The sequence below is a fragment of the Pyxicephalus adspersus genome, chromosome 8 (assembly GCF_032062135.1).
Source record: "Pyxicephalus adspersus chromosome 8, UCB_Pads_2.0, whole genome shotgun sequence".
Classification (NCBI taxonomy): Eukaryota; Metazoa; Chordata; class Amphibia; order Anura; family Pyxicephalidae; genus Pyxicephalus; species Pyxicephalus adspersus.
The window spans coordinates 25,630,449-25,649,676 of NC_092865.1; the positions used below are offsets into that span (position 1 = coordinate 25,630,449).

General features: G+C 38.5%; 1 protein-coding gene across 1 annotated transcript; it reads left to right on the forward strand.

The window, feature by feature from the left end:
- The first annotated feature begins 6,277 nt into the window (after positions 1–6,277).
- On the forward strand, positions 6,278–19,095 carry LOC140337196 (putative ferric-chelate reductase 1). The gene is given in 15 exon segments (XM_072420790.1): positions 6,278–6,379; positions 7,856–8,051; positions 10,048–10,147; positions 10,684–10,812; positions 11,672–11,816; positions 12,509–12,691; positions 13,333–13,431; positions 14,052–14,199; positions 14,272–14,385; positions 15,948–16,063; positions 16,674–16,760; positions 17,067–17,164; positions 17,269–17,327; positions 18,280–18,423; positions 18,962–19,095. Coding segments are annotated over 14 exon segments (1,752 nt in total). The 5' UTR covers positions 6,278–6,379.
- Positions 19,096–19,228: the final 133 nt, after the last annotated feature.

A 19,228-nucleotide genomic window follows, 5' to 3' on the forward strand; every position in this document is an offset into this window, starting at 1 on the left:
CCTTGGACTGCCCAAGTGTGCATGCTGAGGTTTGGACCTGTGGCAGGAGCAAGAAATTCCATGAGACTCCTGATGTCTGGCAGCTTGCCAATGGCACACACTGCAGCCCTGGTTCATAAAGAACCAGCTTTTTTAGGTTTGATGGCGAGTGGTAGTAAGCAGTACTGAATCACTCATTGTCACTCCCATTAATTCTCTATTGAGCTGTGCCAGGTAGATGCTACATGTAGTATCTCCCCTGAGGCAGGGGTTCACTGGTGTGAGGAAACGTTACTGCACTGAAATCCCGAAACCAGTCTGAACATAATGGTGGCGGGCATGCAACAGCCAGACACCTCCAGCACTGCCTAAGAGCCAAAATATCCAATATAACCAATTACTAGTTAACTTGTGATCTACAGCTTTCTGTGTCTAGTAGGGCTTCAGAAATGCAAGAATATAAGTATGGCCACAAAATTATTATTATTATTATTATTATTATTATTAATGAGCAGGATTTTTATAGCACCAACATATTACGCAGCGCTGTACATTAAATAGTGGTTGCAAATGACAGACAGATACAGACAGGGACACAGGAGGAGGAGAGGACTCTGCCCCGAAGAGCTTACAATCTAGGAGATGGGGGAAATAACATACAATAGGAGGGGAGATATGTAATGGTGGGAAATGGTCAGGGTTTCAAAAGACAGAAGACAGGTAGGCAAGTTTGAAAAAAATGGGTTTTGAGTGTTCTTTTAAAGTAGCAGAACCATAATTTAGCTGAAAATTGCTGTAAAGTAACTGTACACAAATAATTGTTTAGAGACAATTACCTTATCTCGTAGTATTGCCACCTTGCTAGCTGGACCATCAGGATCTTTCTCTGTAGCCATTCTCTTACTGTTCTGGGCAAGGTAAGAAGTGATGGGGGAGGGTTGCTTCACCCCTATATATTGCCATTGCCAATATGTTACCAGTTGCATAATCTTCTGAATGACATCATTCTCTTGACTTCACAAATAATAAAAAAATCATTTGGTAGTTTTGTGAAAATAAAAATGTAGGGATGGGCAGTTTCACACTGGAGAGCAACTCACTGTTCCCCTAAAAAATCATTCTTTCTAATGGCACACATATTACCCTTAGCCCAATAGAAAATGTTTGTGCTGTTCAAATGTTTAAAACATCTATATGTGCTAAGAAAAAAGCATTTTAAAATGACTTATTTCTTTCCTGTTGGGCAAGAGTTATCCGAGTTCAGCTCCTCTACATAGACGCCTATCTAAGCGCTTATGATGCCTGATCGGAGGAGTCACCTGCGGGTAAATCATGCGACTGTCCATGCGCAAAGCCTTGGACTAGATTTTCCCACAAAAGTCACAAGCACACACACACATTCTTGTTTGCTTATATATATATATATATATATATATATATATATTTATTTATACACACACACACACTTCAATAATTTTATATATAATTGTAATTACTATAGTTATTAGAATAAAATAAAAGAAATATACACACACATACATATCCACACACACATATAGAAAATACTTTTAACATTATATCCTCCTCAACTTTATTTTGTTTTTTTATTTAATTAAATATCTGTTTACTGGTGTACAAATCTAAAGGATCATATCAATAAATAATTATGGAATGTCCAATTGGAAAAAAAAACAAACAGCCACTTTTGACAGACTGTGCAAGTGCTAATTGCAAGCAAATTTCTATCGCCTGTGCGCTTAAATTTGAGCATAACTAAGGGTGTTGCTTAACTTGCTTTTACCTATTGTCTTTTTTTCTTGGAGGGGCTGTTGTTTTGGTTGTTATTCTAATTATTCTATGTTGTCGCATTTGATACTTTGCTTTTCCTTTAGCACAATAGCTGCTTTTTTTTTTTATCTCTGAGTCTGAAGCTGCAATCGTTGATGTGCTTTTACAACTGCAAGAAACATCTGAAGAGAAATGCTAAATACATGCTGTCATATTGTATTTCTTAAACTCCACAGACTTGAGACCTTTGTTCCATAGGGTATGGAAAGTGTGGGATTGCTGCTTGTAGCATAGAGAGTGGTGTGATTAGTCAGAGCTATTTGTCTATGCTGAATAAATCAGATGCAAAATCCTCTCCAGAGATTTGTATACATGTGTGTAAATATAAAAAACCTTAGCATTCCCTCTGAGGACACCTTAACTGTGTATTGGATCAGTGAAGAAATGCATGCAATCTGATTATCAGTTGTAATAATGTTGGTTGAAAAACATAGCAGGACATGCTGTAGGTACAGAAATGCAACACTTCTACACAGGATCAAATTAAAAATAAAAGCACTGTATTTAAGATCTGTTAAAATGTTTCTCAACATATAAAGATACGTACACAGGTTAGATGATTGTCACTTTTTTATTATTATTATTAAACAGTATTTATATAGCGACAACATATTAAGTATCGCTGTACATTAAATAGGGGTTGCAAATGACAGACAGATACAGACAGTGACACAGGAGGAAGGGAGGACCCTGCCCAGAAGAGCTTACAATCTAAAATGTGGGGGAAGTAGCACAGGAGGGGACGAACGTTTATACTTGTCTGGGGTGAATATCTGACCTGTGTACAGTGGTCCCCCAACAGCAGCTTGTCCTCTCTCTCCATGGAACAGAATAGCACTGTGTGTACAGCACTCATTTGTTCATGTGTCACTGGAAACAGTCACAAGAGGTTGTTGCCAGCAACAATCATCTGACATCTATCTGATGTCTGTACGGGGCTTATAAATAAAACATACTTACCTGCCTATTGACAATATTTTTATGTACTGAGCTGCATATCTTCTGAAACTGGCCAGACCAAGTAAACTCACTGTTACTTCGTCCTGGCCTGGCCAACCAAGATGACCCAATACCCCGAGAAGGAGTGCAACAGCACGACAGATGAATATAATAAAAACAATATTGCCATCAGACAGGTATGTTTATTTTATAGTGGAAGAGACATGCATGTCCCCTTTGCAATAAATGACCTGTCTGGTTGCAATTTTTTATTCTTTACATTTAGTTCCACCTTTGAAATCAAAAAGCACAAACCCATGTACACTAAGGACTGGTTCAGACAGAGATTTTTACTTTGGTTCCAAGTTTCCATTCTGATACAATGATGGGATCAAAGTGAAACTGAGGGCCCTATGTAAGCTTTTAGTGCTTTAATAGATGGCATTGCCGGTACTGTAAAACTTTGTAATCCTGGACATAAGAACAGCAGCGGTAGTTAATAGGGATAAGCGAGAATGCCTCTGGCATTCCTGGGAAAATTTCCTCGAACTTCAGATGGTTTCGCGAAATTAATTAATTTTAATGAATTAGTTAATTAACCTCTAGTGCTGTGGATCGCACACTTATGAAAAAGAAAAAACATTTTTTTTTTTAAATTCGATTTTGATCTGTGAATTTACACTGGCCAATCTTGCTTCAAATTAGGTAAGCGAGAATGGCCGAATTCACCGCAAGATCAAGTTTTAAAAACTCGCTCGTCCGTAGTTTTTACCAGGTAATTATGCATCTCTACAAGGACAAGTGCACTTGTCTTTTAACTAAAGTATGTATTTTGCCTGGAGTATTCTATGTCTATTGTTGCAAAGTCATCTTTTCCTCTTTATTGAAAATACAGAATCCCATGATGTCAATAAGTAAATAATTACACTAAGCTTATGACTAGCACATGCACAAGAACATGAGCGGGCCAGATCAGAACTGTGTACAGCTGATATCTCTGTAACACCAGCGCCCCTTATCTAACAGTACACATGTAAGCCAGGAGCTCTTATCAGCACCATGGAGGCCTAGAATGATGCTGCTATCTGGGAAACAGGAGGCTCTCAACTAAACTGATCAAAGGGATGGTGTTTGCTGTTAGTCCAACACAAGTTTCTCCTTCATCCATGTAAATACTCATCAGTCTATGCCACATACAGGCATGCATGTTATTTGAGGAAAGGAGGATCACCTTTCATGCAGATGTGTCCATACATGTCAACATTTGTTTTTGAGAAGCGCTTACAGCAGGAGGGCCAAAGACTGAGCTTCATTTACTGGAGCAGACAAGTGTATGATTTCCTAGTAGTTTAAGCTCTGAGATACCATTGTCTAGAGCCGAGAAAAGTCTGCTGCTAGTCGTGAGTTGGAACACCAGAGACAATCAGATTGTATCAGTGTTTGTGTAACAGTTGCTTAGTATCACGGTGGCTTAATGTTGACCAGATAAATAATGTCCAATAAATATTTCTAAAATATATCACCTTTTTTGACATTTTCCCCACACAAATTGTATTCATTGTGGGTGGTGAGCATCTGCCATAAGCAACAAGTATGCATAACTTACTAGTTTATTATGGCACAGACATTTGCAAGTGCAATGCATTGATGATAAGTCTGGGATCCTGTCATTGCTGTGTTCTAGAACGTCGCCATCCTCACTGCATCTTCATGATGGACCTTTGGCTCAACGAAGATCCCTTTCAGCCATTGGATGGCCACAGATGATGTATGCACTAGAGTTACATTGTTCCTGGCAGCTTGCTATGTATGCTGCGCCACCAAACACAGCACATTGCTGTACAACAGGGTCTTAGTGGGCCGAGGCCGTCTGACAGCTGGGCCGTGAGAACACGGAGACCAGTGGTGGTCCGCGGCTCTGGCCAGTGCACCCCCCAGCAGGGTCAGGAGAAGGACTCTGCTTGTGGGGCTGCACTGGCCAATGCCGCAGACCATGTTTCCCGTATGCATCACAGACTCATTGGGCGGGTTGAGGGAGGCCCGCAGCAAGGGACTAAGTGGAGGTCTGACATGACAGGGTGGGAGGGCAGCCCCCTGCAGGCTCAGTAAGGGTTAATGTGAGATAGAGGTGGGATTAGTTAGAGATCGGATCGGAAGTATAGGGGAGGAGAATAGAAGGGTTTAAGTAGGAGGGTCCGTCGGAAGTAAGGGACAGTTTTTTGTGGAAAGGAAAATGACCACCCACCCTCCCCTTTTGTATTGGCTAGGTTGTGGAGGCGGTTGGGGTTTAGGAGGGTAAGAGTCCTGTTGCTCATTTGGGAAGGGCAACCCAATGGTATGGTGCTTATTTAAATGGTATTATGGTGTGGCCCCTGAGGCGGTGCTGGGAGGCTAAGGGCCAGTGTGTGTTTAAACATTAAATTTATGTGGTTGAAGAGGACTTTACCTTTCCTAGGCCTGCAGCCTGGTGGAGTAAACTGGAGTGATAGAGTAATGGCTGGTAGGCAATAGTGGTGGGTGAAGTGTGGGAAAAGTTTTATGGGTATAAAGTTTTAAGTGGGTGCAAGAAAATTTGTGGGTGTGGGAAAGGTCAAAGAAAGGGGCGGGAGATCCGAACTACCCTATTCATGTCTCTGGACACAGGCTCAGACCTGCGATAGGAGAGTGGGTGGGTTCTGGCATCATGATGTCACTTTAGGGGGGGGAAGTGTCTTCCCCTTTGAGTGCCAAACGGCTCCCTGCGCATGCGTGGTCCGGAGTCTGTGGATGTAGTGGGTGGTGAGCTCCAAAAGGTCGGGGACCACTGCTGTACAATATAGAGATTAAAAACTTTGCAAAGCTGGAGAGGATATACTTTTATCAGTGAAGCTGGGTGATCCAGCAAACATGGAATGGATTTCTTAAGTCATGTGCTGTTTGTTCGCATATGTTTTCAATCCTTAACTTCTGTGTCACCCAGCTTGCACAGGGGTTCATTCAGTCCTGGCAGGTGCAGTGGTAACCTGGCGCCCAATGCTACTCAGCTCAGTGTTTTAGTTCAGTTCCCCAGAGGTATGGGTAAAAGTGCTCATTGTAGGGGGAGGGGGGGTGTTGCCTGGCCCCTTCTAACAATGCCCCACCTGATGCTACAGAAGCGGAACATTAGTTACTGGGCATGGTCACCTTCTGATTCCTCCCATACAGGGCTTATACTAGTCAGACCGGTTGCACAGCAATGCTGAGAGCAAAGCATGAAAAAGGTACATTCCTTTGGAATAAAAAACACATTATTCTCTGCAGTGCAGACTTGTCAGGTTGCAAGTGTAAAAAGAGTTTTGTGCATAAACTTTAAATGTAAATCGCCCTGTGAGTGTGCAGGTTCTTAGTCCTCCACAGGTCAATCACACTGCTCAATTACATACACAACACCGCACGCGCCCTGCACGTCTCTATAGTAATGGCTAGGAAGGCACGCCCACCACAGAAAGCACCAATGGCATAGGACGGTTGATAAGACCACGCCTCCCTTGAGTTCTTTCCTGACCGCCGGGTGAGGGTGTCAGTGAGGCTGGGAGAGGTGCTGGTCGTGCAGTGGGACTGGTGTGTGCCCGGTGGTGGCGCCGGTGTGAGAACAGTAAGTACATGACATTACATACACGACAACCGAATTAGGTACAGCTGTCCGTGCTGTGACTTCATAAAACTTTAACCTTCACTTCCAATGAGTAGCATAGTGTGTATAATTTAATGCGTTTCGCAGAATCTGCTTCTTCAGGAATAGCAAGACCAGTATTTCAACTATAGTAATAAATATACCTTGCCATTAATTGTCCGAATCTTGGTTAGATAGCAATATGTGGAAAAATAAAGAATATAAAATTACATACTTCACATATGCAAAATTATTACCACCCTTGGCTATTGAGCGAGCTCTCATGTGAAGGGAACCAAAAGGTCCAAGTAGATGGTGCTGATGGCCACATACAACCCAGGAGTTGCCAAGTGGTAGCGTGATGTGCATTTGAGTGCTCGAATGTGATTCCTCAAAATCACTGACGGGTTGTACCAAGCGTCCTTCTAAAGTAAATATACCAAAGGAATATAATAACTAAACTAATGTTTGCTTAGATAATGTGTTCCTTAAAGTGGAACAAAAAATTGTGATCAGGTTAAGTTCATTATTGCAGAAGGAATGGGTGATGCTAAAAAAAATAAAAAAATAAAAGAAAATAAACTGACCTGAGTGTTTTTATAGCTCTGTACAATCCTGGTATAGCTGTTGATAAATAAAGCCCTGTGCGGAAGTTATGGCATTCTAGCCTGACCAATCAAGATGGTCCAAGATCTTTAACCAGGAAGAGGCACCAGCAATGCCAGCAATGGAACAAAGGAGAGCTGAGTCTAATTCCACTTTATGGCGTTAACTTAAAGTAGTGAAAATGGTCTTTTACACATCTGTCTATTATGTCCGTGCTACAACAACATGTAAATGAATAACGTAAATTCTGTGTCTGTGAATTAATTGCATTCACAATGGAGATCAGTGAGATGGAGGGTCACCTATTGGTTTTGCTTATATACGTGGCAAACTATAAGGGCATTTTTAGGAAATCCAAAATGAAGCAATCCAGATAGCTCTTGTTATCTTGGCTTCAGGATTTCAGCTGTAGTAGTTGCTAAGTCAATGATAAGGAATAACAGAAAATTGGTTGGTCAATATAAAGGAAAGCCTTAAAAGGTGACTTGCTGTGTATTTGCCTGAGGCTGGAGTTGGAACCGCTCTATGCTCTATAACAGTCATTCCCAACAGGGTTCCTATAGAAATTGCACAGGTTCTTTTGAACTGTGATTACAGATAATTGATTCAGCCTACTATTTCTTTTACATTCCATTTAACTAGTATACAGCATTTCATTTGATGTGGTGGAACTTGTTAGAAGTACTCCTAGAGGTCCACCTATCTCTGAATGTAAACCTTTGTTTCGTAGCATTCATGCATGTAGACTTTTTTTTAGCAACCATTTACCAAGCTTTCATTACTATTATTAGACATTGTGCTACAAGCCCAAAAGTAAAATGGCCAAAATAATTGTGTCTTTTCTTTGCACAGATGACTCCATCAGTTGCTGTCCTTGTCCTTAGTCTTCTCACATACACTACTGCACCTGTGAATGGCTACCCCAATGGAAAAGTAACTCGAGTCTGTGGTTCAATGGTGCCTCTGCATGATCATTCCCCACAAACAGAGATCATTCATACTATAACTGTGGATAAAACAACATTTAAACCTGGGGATCAAATTAAAGGTAATGCGTATACCATATGTGTGTGTCTAGTAATGGAACTTTTTATATCTGTAAGATTTTATACAACTGTACCCCACTAAGTGTTGCTACCCAGACAACCCTCTAGAACAGGACTATTCAATTCATAACCCAACATTGGGTGAAGTGATTTCCTGCTTAACAGGTGGCGTGTAGCCAGGGGAAGTAGAAGTGTTCTGGTAAGTAAATAAAAATGAATGAGAGTCTATTTTAATTCCTCCAAACACCAATAAAGACAGATTGGTAATTGGTGAGTGCAGAGACCTTCAGGATAGTGCTTTCTGAAAGGTAGTTATGCCTGTTTAAATTGCCTGCTTGCAATACAAGACATGTTTTCTTGCAGTTTATTTGTGATGTTTAGTTCTGCTTTAATAAGTAGAAAAACAGAACAAAGAGAAGAGTTTTTGTGTCAAAAAATGGATTCTAATAATGATTATTTCTCATAATACATATCACAAGTATTGTGCAATGCAATATTAAGCTTTGCAATGACTGGAAATACAGATCCAGATCATTGCTGTGTAGGTCCTTTAAGAGCACTAGACAATGGACTTCTGAGAAGCCAAACTTAGGCTTCTTCAAGGGTGATGTTACGTTTAGCGAGAATGAACACAGTACTTTGAAGTATCAAGGTTCACAGTAGATGCATAATGTCAGTATACAAACAATCAATACAAGAAGAAAATAATAATGAACTTGGTATATATACAATCATGTGGTGGAACATAGAGTATAGTAGCAATGCATGTGGAACAATGTGGTAAAGTACACTTGGATACAACAATTGGCAACAAATGACAATATGAAAAAGAGAAAGAACTTACATATTCCTGGAAAATAAAACGTGTGTGTGTAAACACGTCTGGGGGGGAAAAATCTCGGACAGTTAGTAGATAGTTCTATAGGCACCACTTCAGTGTTCAACCCAGAAATGTTTTTAAGAGGGGGGGGGGGGGTTTGAAGAAATTGTAGGCAGGTGGCATCCCCGGTATTATGACCCCACTCTTCAGTAACCACCCAAGTAGTGCAGGGATTATGCCTTATTTCTTTTCAAACTGCTTTGCTGCCCCATGTTCATATTTAATTCTGTATACCGGAGGAGTAGAATTGATCTGGTTAGGATCTTTCCAAGAAAGGATAGGCTAGGATCTTTCCAACCCAGAAGAGTGGTGGGACAATGGTAATTCACCTGTAATTTCCAGCAGGCACAACATTTGCCCAAGTAAATTGAGGAAAGCAAATGAGTGGGCTCTCTTTTCCAATTATGTCAACTATTTGGCAGCCATTAAAGCAGATTTAGGATGAGCCTAAACCTACAAAGATTGGCAGGCATAGAATAGATTTGCACCGAATGAATTATTACATGGTGTTTAATGTTTAAAAATAGATCACCTCTTGTATGTAAGTTGCTCTAAATTCTTGGGGTTGGGGATCAAAATGTACCCTTGTCTTAAGCTTGATGAAATCTACCTAATTTAGATGGGGGCAGCAGAGTATAATAATGAGACTAGCCTAATTGTGTCTCCCCCAAAATTCCAATCATGATGTAGATTTCTGAGAGCAGAGGCTCCAATGCAGATCTGATAATCTACAAAAACCCCGACCAACTCCCTTTTTGGCACCACCAATATAGCAGAGATAATTTAAAACTGCACCGCACAGCTCTAGTGCTAATATTTTTACAAACAAAAAAGAAGCTGACATTCTTGTTGGGTGAGAAAGAGACTGTGTGTGTGTGTGTGTGGCTATGCATGTTTGCAGCACCTTGCAGAGTTTGACGTCTCATATTCAGGGCACGCTTACTTGTGTCTAGATGTGTTTGCATTTGAGTTGAAATCTGTAAATTGAATTTTTTTGTGCCTAGGTAAATAATTCCAAATCTATGACTTGTGATCTGGTGACGGATTAGCCAGTGCTATCTAAAGGATAAAAATGATTTAAGGTTGTATACTGTACTTAACATTTCTTTACATTTCAGTTTCACTGTCCGGGCCAAAGTTTACAGGATTCTTTATCCAAGCAAGGGATGCTAATAATTTGGAAGGCAATTTCTTAAAGTTTACTATTACCACCATAATGTTTTAAGTCCAACTGGAAGGTTTGGGAGACAGAATACTGGCCAAGGTAGAATGTCCCAAGGAAAAGTTAAGACTTGCATACAATTTGACTTTCCTATATCTGGATGGATGTATCACTGTTCAGTAATTAGTGAAAGGATGGAAAGTTTAGCGGAGGAACCAGCATCTACATTTTTACTCTTTGTAGTCACAATGAGAAATACAAATAATGTTGGAACTTCTCTTTTCTCACTTTCACAGTGAAGAACCTATAACCAGGCTTTACAAGTGACCTGTGGTAACTATAATTCAGCAAGGACTGGCAACGTTTAGGTTCTCTGCCAGGCCTGTAGTGGTTAGAAAAAAGTCTTTAACTTTAATACGTATGACGGCTAATGGGGGCACGTCCAGTTTCTCTACCTTGCTTCCATCATCCTGTGTTCAGGTGTCCTAAGTTCTGTAAAACGTCCCTAACACTAGGGAGAAGGATATAGTGGTAGTTATTGCTGACATAGTGTGTGTATTGGAGCTGTCAACAGGTAATGTCAGCAGTAAAGCTGCAACCTTTTTATAACCTGCGATTCTTTTTAGGATTCTGCAGTAAGCCATACAAACAAGAGGAAGAAGTCATTGGTGGAAGTCTATTGGATTGCCCCTAGCAATGCTCCACAGCATGTCCAGTTCCTGTATGTAAACATTTACTTCAAAGCAAGCTTTAAAATAAATAGTAATATCTGCTAAATATCATGAGTTACAAATGCTGCAACAAGCACAGTGTTATTAAGCTTTTAAATGATCACATGTCTGTAAAAGCAGAATGTTGGTGTTTGGGAGGGGGGGGGGTTAACACCGTAAACCTAAACTAAAATTTACTTTACATAAAACTCTTTTTTCTTGGGGGGGGCTGCTTCTTTTGTGCATGCTCAAAATCGGCTGACTGGGATGTCCGGCAGGGAGAATGCTGAGATTTCTATTCATATCCAGAAAATGTCAACACTCAGTTCTATAGTATCTGTAGCTAACAATTACACATCGATCTTAACCAATCAAATTGTTACATTACCATTGATAGCTCACTTTGGCCAAACATCCTTGTTACATTATGCTGTAAATACCATGCAATAATGATTTGGATAATATATTTTGTATATTACCAGCTCCATTCTTTTTTCCATGACCCATGGGGGTATAACTGCCTCAAATTGTTTACTATCTGGCCACTCCCACTCAAAGGAGTGTGGGAAGGACACAGACTAGACCGTTTACACAAATTCACCTGTACATCCACATTACATGTATTCACTATTCCATGTTTTTATAGCACAAAAACACCTACACCAAGAAAAGTATTTAAACTCAAAATGCTGTATGCTTAGAAGCTGAATAATGACTGCTACTGTAAAACGGGATGTACACTTCATAGTGTTTTATTGTAAGATGAAAGGCTATAGCTGATTATGTATTTCAGGATAATAATAATATTAATAAAAAAAAACAAATGTCAAATTTACATATTACACATCTGATTGTCTCCCTTTTCTCTAGAGTCACTATTGTAGCAAAATACTCAGTTTACTGGGTCAAAATTCCAGGACCAGTTGTCTCTCAAACTACTCCTCCACCTGGTATACAGATTCCAAATACTGCTGCGTTACCGATGGTGCCAGCCAAGTCAATCCTCAAACAGCGGGTAGGTGTTGCTTAGTATAACCGATCAACATTCTCAGGCTACATTTGAATATTAGTAGTCTTATACTGTGTTAGTCATTGATCTCTATGTGGAAAGTTAGGAGTTCAAATGCTAACATGTTTTGTGAGCTTACACCTTTAATAATGTAAGTTGGCAAATAAAGGGCAAGTCAAAATGTTTGCACTTGTATCTGATCTGCATGCTCCTTCTTATGTTTGCCTCAAAAAAGCAGAGGATCAGCATGATAGCCATTCAGCTTCCATTTTTCAGAGGACTTATGTTTCTCCTAAAGTTCATTTCTTTTTATTCTGTTAAGGAGATGTGTAGTAATTTAGTACATTTTTATCAATGTATGGACCTTAATGGAGTAGTCTGAAAGGAAGCTTCCACTGCGCCGTCTCTATAGTTAACACATAGTGTTTGGGGAGTCCTTTGTTATTATATTATTTGTTGTTATAATAAATGTTTATTTATAAGGATAAAAAGTTCTAAAACATTAGTTTAAAAAAAAATAATATATAGTAAATTTGACCCCAACCAATATCTGTTTTTCACTATTGAAAGAATGAGACTGGCCTGATGTTATTAAAGTTGTAAACCTACATTATTCTGTAATATTTGAATACAGAATTACATGTTCGCTCAAATAATATAAGATAAGTGACTAATATTTGTGTGATTTGTATATTTAGTTCAGCTCAATCGGATGTGGCAGAAGTAAATTTTGTATCAGGAATCCAACTTCTTGTGACCCAGAGCGGGATGCCCAGTGCTTTTTCCTGTCCTTTCAGAAGAAATCAAACTCCATGCAGATTGAATTGAGTGGACCAGGAAATGGTTATGTGGCATTTGCCTTGTCACATGACCAGTGGATGGTTAGTACTAAGTCCAAAAGCAAGTCTGTGTTTTTTCCCTAAAATAGTAACCATTCCATGGTAAGCAGTTTTCCGACTGTTGAAAGAGAGATCCAAAATGTTCCTTAGGTTTTGTCATTCTCATTTTCACCTGATTTTAATGTAAGTATAGATGGCATCATGCGTCGATTTTACTTAATAAAAAAAGCAAGTTAAAATTATACATTCAGTAATATTAGGTTTTTATTATCACTGCAAAATGATAGTTGCTTATTGTTTCCTTGGTCTATTTTTAAGGAGGTTCATTTTTTAGCAGATAAAGTAGGTTGGAAACGTTCCTGTGATAAAGCACAGGTGAATAACTTGGCACTATACAGACTTTTGTTTGTCTAACCTGAAGAATCATTGGATATACACAAAATTTTTAAATGTGCAAATCACAAGAAGGCCAATGATTCACATGAGGTCTTCTGGCTAATTTGTTCCATATGCAGCTATGTCTGTTATCTGCTTAACCACATCTCATGGAAAATTAGCTGGTTGTATTGTAAGCTATTTTGGTTAGAATATATTGTTATAAAATATGAGCTCTCATCCCATGTTCCTTTATACATAAGTATTTGGTACTTGCTTCTAATCTTTTTGCCTTTCTGCTTTTGAAGGGTAATGATGACTACTACTTGTGTGTGATTGATGGCCAAACAGTTGATGTACACCCGGCGTACGCTACAGGACGGACTTACCCAGAGCCTACATCACCGGTAGTGGAGGGTTTCTGGTTTTAAGATGCATGTGTTTTTTTTTGTTTTTTTTTTGTTTGTTTTTTATATTCCTTTCTCTAAACTATTACTTGTTTGCAGCTTCATTAGTAGCTGTAGGAAACATTGCCCAAGTGTACCTTAGACTGTTATTAAACCCTTTACAATTTTCTCAGGCTCTTCATAGGATTGTGAAAAGGGAAAAAATAGTACGTTTTTAAAAATATTTTACAAAAAAGTTATATACTATTTTAATTCCTTTGTTTAACATACATACTAGATGTTGCTTTAATGCTAGATAAAAATATCCTCTATACCTTTCAGTCATTTTAGTTTAAGATACCTGTGTGTATTGATAATCATTTCCCAGTACAGCTGTTGATTGCCATATCTGTGGGTAGCAAAAGCCCTGTTTGGCCAATTTACTGCTCTATTAAAGAAAAGTCTGAGAACTCTGGTCTGAGCACTAGAGTGGGACCACCTAGTATAACTTGCTGAATGCTTTATGATCCATTCTTCCAATTTTTCAATTTAATGGAGGTATGATGTATGATTTGCCATCATGTAAAATGCTTTGCCCATCCATACTATAGTGACCATTATTGTTAATGTTTTGGCCACAGGATGTTCTGCAAGATATTGCATGGAGTATAACAGATGGAGTCCTGCAGTGTTCGTTCCGCCGTGACATCCAGTTCCCGTCATCCTCAGAGAGGTTTCCCCTGGATGCAAGTTACTACATATTCTTAGCTGATGGAGATGCTGAGAATGGTATGGCTCCGTATAGTTAGTATTGAAACCCTATATTTTTTTTCACCTTACTTGAACTGAATTTTTTTTTAGGAATCATCAGAAGACATCATAGACAACCCCTCATATCCAGTAAAATGCTCAATATTAGTGGATCTCCTGAGGACATTGGAGGATCGCGGTCTCCGGTACTCATCAAATTTCATGGTAATTTTAAATGCTTCTCCTTTTTAATTTAAAGTACAAAAAAGATGCTTTTTGAATCTTTAATCTGAATGACTGTAACTAATCATTTTTCCTGGACAGATTGGATTTTTCATTGGTAGCACATTTGGATACTGATATTTTTATTTTCTAGGTTTTTTGAGGGACGAATTTGTGAAAAATTGGAAGAAAATGCTCTTTCCTAGACTTCTTCATAAAGTCACATTTTTATAATTTACATATCCATAGCTAGAGTCCTTAAAATTTTTACAAATTTTCTGAATAAAATTATCACATAAGTGTGATTGTTTCAGGTTTTTTGTTTAATGTAAGTGGTAAAGGTTTTCAATTTATTACAAATTCAACACTTTTTTGCAATGTATCCAGGAAAAAAATAATATATACTGTGGATTTGTCCCCTCTTTACTTTACTTTAATGTAAAGTCTAAGCCTGAGCCAGATTCTTGTCTAATCTTCCCCCCCCCCCCCCCCAATCACTACCATACAGCTGTGGAGTCGCAGATTACCTCTAATAGTTAGTTAGCAACTCCAATATATCTGTTTCCTATCTGGAAATGTTATATATACTGACAAATGAAAGTCTATGTGGAATCTGGATATAGGTGGATATTGACTGATTATATAGAATTTTATATGCCTAACTAATGCAGTCTTAAAAAGGGAGATGACCTTCCAGTGACTTGTCTTTCTGCAGTGGGGAGTTGGTTAAGAAGGTGAGGTTTTGTTCAAATTCTGAGCGCGTCACTGTTGTGGTGGGGAGCACTTTGTTGTAAAAGAATCTAAGAGGTTTTTCCTGACCTTTTTCAAACACTGGGTGAACTTTGTTTTATACATATATGGACTAGGTTGGTGTTTGGTTTGATTTACATGGGTTTTAGGGAAATGAAGGACACTGTATAAATGATTACTGGAGCAATTTCATTCTATTGCTATATTCTACTTTCTCCATGCTTTTACACAAACATGAAATGGAGTAGACATGTGATATATGCTTGTAATATTTGTGCTTAAAATGAAGGATATGTGAAACTGGACAATTAAGCTTATCCACTGTCAAAGTTGTATATAACAATTCTCAGTACTACTTACAATGTTTGTAAAGCCAATAGTTTTGTTTGTTTTGGCTTTAGGTATGAAAGGTTTAAAACCCCATTATAGGTGGCCTGTTTCCCAGATCTTTCTCCTGCTTTCTGTCCTAGATATTTATCAGGAAGTGAAAAATATCTCTGCATCTGTGTAGAATTAACATTTTAGACAGTTGTCACTGGAACAGCTGGCATTATTTGAAGGCATATCTCTACTTTTGTCTTGGGGACAACTGTAAAATGTTTCCCCTATTTTTGTACATTGGTCATAAGGATAAATGGGGGGTAAATCTTCCTAGTTGGGACACAAAGAGCTAAGGACAAAAACTAATAGATGGGTTAACCTTTCCATAGTTTATCTAAAATTAAAAAAAAATGCAGATATACTACAAGGTAACAGTACATTCACTGTGTGGCAATTTTTTTTGATTGATCTTTTTTTTTTTGTTCTTTTATTAGGTGCCATAATGTTCATGGCCTGGATGACCACGGTTAGCATTGGTGTTCTTGTTGCCCGCTTCTTCAAACCTGTCTGGCCATCATCAACACTGTGTGGGGAGAAAATCTGGTTCCAGGTGAGGAACAGCACCAGTGAAGGCTTTTGAGTTTATGAAAATACAGACGATTAGCTATGTATTTGCCTTAGAAAACAGCGCAGGATTGCAAGGACAGGGATTACTTTTGATATAACTGTGTGCTATAAACCTTCTTTGCAAAAATTACAAACTTAGACATTTCTAATAATTTTCACAAAATCATTAGTCACCCTTTAATGTACTCTTCTCACAATACTTAGTTATGCTATTGACAGGTTTGCATAAACTATAATGCCAAAAGATGCAAACTCTTTGTTCTCTTTTGGTTTAAATCATCTGTGTCAAATACCAGGTCCTGTATACAACACAACAATGTAGTTCAGGCAGAAACCAGGTTGACTATACACCACTAGATGCATATTTTGTAGCTGTGACTTTGTAATGATGATGCTGAACAATTGAATAATTTCCCTGAAACTAGCTTGCAGATTGTGAATTAGATTGTTTGTTAGTTAACAAGTTCAATGTTTGATATATGTTCAGTGTAGCAGTTAAAACCAGTCCAGTTTTTCCTCGTTATGTAACTTGCTCTATTAATACACTTGGATGTTATTTGTGAGAGTCCTACTGTTGTCTTCTCTTTTAATAGGTACATCGTATTCTTATGGTGACCACAGTGGTGCTAACAGCCGTGGCTTTTGTACTCCCTTTCTTATACCGTGGTAAATGGAGCAATGTAAGAGGAAATGTACTCTTTATCATAGCACAGTTTTTATTCTAGTTTATGTGTACAGTTAAATTTAATATCAAATATCCAGTCTGTTTTACCACTGTTGCACTGCTCTTCACTGCGCACTGCCTCATTGATAAAAACTAGGCTATGGTGTTTAATTAAATAAAATAATTGGGACGTGACAGGGGTGTGTCTGCTTTGAAAGTTCTGCTGTGGGTGGAATTAAGGCTAGTTTACCCCCTTTTTACTGCTGTATAGTAAAAATCTTTGCAAATTAAATATATGCTAACTAATGTTGTTTTTCGTCAGCGGGCAGGCTATCATCCATATCTGGGTTGTGTTGTTATGGCTCTGGCAATTCTCCAGCCTGTGATGGCAATCTTCAGACCTCCACCTAATAGTCCCAGGTATGGAATCTGCTGCAACAAATAATTTTATTTTTTTTAATACTGAAGTCATTGCAATCATTAATTTGTGTTTGTGGTTTTACTAAATATCTTATTTGTTATAGGAGGCCTCTTTTTAACTGGACACACTGGGGAGGTGGTACAGTTGCCAGAATTATAGCAGGTATGTCATTGTTTTTATTTATTATTTAACCTCCTGGGCGGTTCTTTTTTTGTCTGGATTTATATGTCTAAAAGCAGTACATTGTTTTTCATGAATATGTATTTTACAGTATAATATAATAGTATGAGTACATACTTTAAGTTTGAAACACAAAATCATGTCAAAATAATAAATTAAATAAATATTATGCTATTATATTATACTGTAAAAAAAATTTTAATGAAAGACAATGTACTGCTTTTAGACATATAAATCCACTGTATTGCTTTCAATACAGGTATTTTGTATTGAATGCAATACAAAATAATTTGATTTTCCCACCGCTCCCCCAACTCAACGGCCACATGCGCCAACGTCACCGGGAACTCCCGGATGACTCATCAGATGCAGAGGACGCCGGCCAGAGGATGTGAGAAGACACAGGGATCATGAAGGAAGCCAGCGGACCAGGTATTTATCATTGTTTTAGCTGGGGAGTTTAAAGTTCACATCTCATAACTGTCACACTAAGGATCTAAGTTCAGGGTTTTGGATTTGTGTTGATGGACAAACTGAGATCAGCTTAAGAGGTCAGAGTTCATTGACACGCACGGTTGACCAAATTCGAAGGTGACCATCTTCAGGTCTGTCAGCTAGCTGTTCTGCAAAGGTACATTAACCCCCCTAGCGTTCTCATTCTTTCTGTATTTCCACACAAAATATGTTTTTTTGCATGGTTATTTATTTTACATTGTAGGCTATAATTGTAGACATAACTCACTGAAATATGTCCAAAATATATATATTTTAAATATAATATTTAGCTGTACAGTAGCATATATAATTTTTATATATAAAATATATATAGAAGATTTTTATGTATTGGACTCAATACAGCTATTTTGTATGTGTGGTTTAATTTTTTTTTTTTTTTCCCCCCCGCCCATAAAATGTAATGCTTACTCTATTTTAGTGGCTGCAATCTTCCTGGGTATGGACTTACAAGCACTGGATCTCCCAGATCCTTGGGACACCTACACAATGGTTGGCTTTGTACTATGGCATGTCTGTATAGACATCTTGCTGGAGCTGCACAGCTTCTGCCACCTGCGCAGAGGTAAGCTTTCTTGGTGGCTGTCTTTTCCCCAGGCTGCACAGTAGAAAAAAAAAAAGCACATTTTAAAAGATCTCTGTTAACTCCGAACCCTAAAAGTGTCCCAAAGAGAGGTAATTTGAAATCTGAGGTCCCATGACAATCTGTCACTTGTTTTGAGGAGTTGCAGCAGTGGCATAAAACACTTGGCTTGGACTTGATTTCAATTCAGTGTAAATTACTTGTACAGCAACACTTAATGCATGCGGAGAGCAGAAATAGGAGTCATTAGTGTGTTGCTGCTGCTTCATCAATGTCTAGTGAAAAGTGACTGGGATGTTTAACTAAAAGTTATCATGTTGCCCATGCTGTCTTGAAGGGCTTTGCATTCTTTGGGAAGTAAGAATATATTTATATATAAACCTTCACTACCTCTGCCACGATCATTGCTTTAGTTACACTTGGCATTCAAATTAATTGTTTTCTGATATGTAGTTAGCAAATGATGTTTCTACATTAGTAGCTTATTATTATTAAACTTCACTTTTTCTGCTTTTCACAGAATCTACAAAAACAGAGGAGGATCTGGTTCGAATTCTAAATCCCTCCTTTGTGGGAGAGGTAGGTCGCTTGCTCAGATCCATATTTTTTTTCTATACCTGGGTATCCTGCCAGCAGCTTCAGCCCCCTTTCTGATGAATAGGAGTGCTTACATTTTGTGAGCCGCCTGTTTATACAGCAACTGATTTACTGCTGCTGGTAAATCCATGAACCACTGCTACTATGCTGTTAATGTAAATGGCAGGCAGAAATACCATTGGTGTGAATC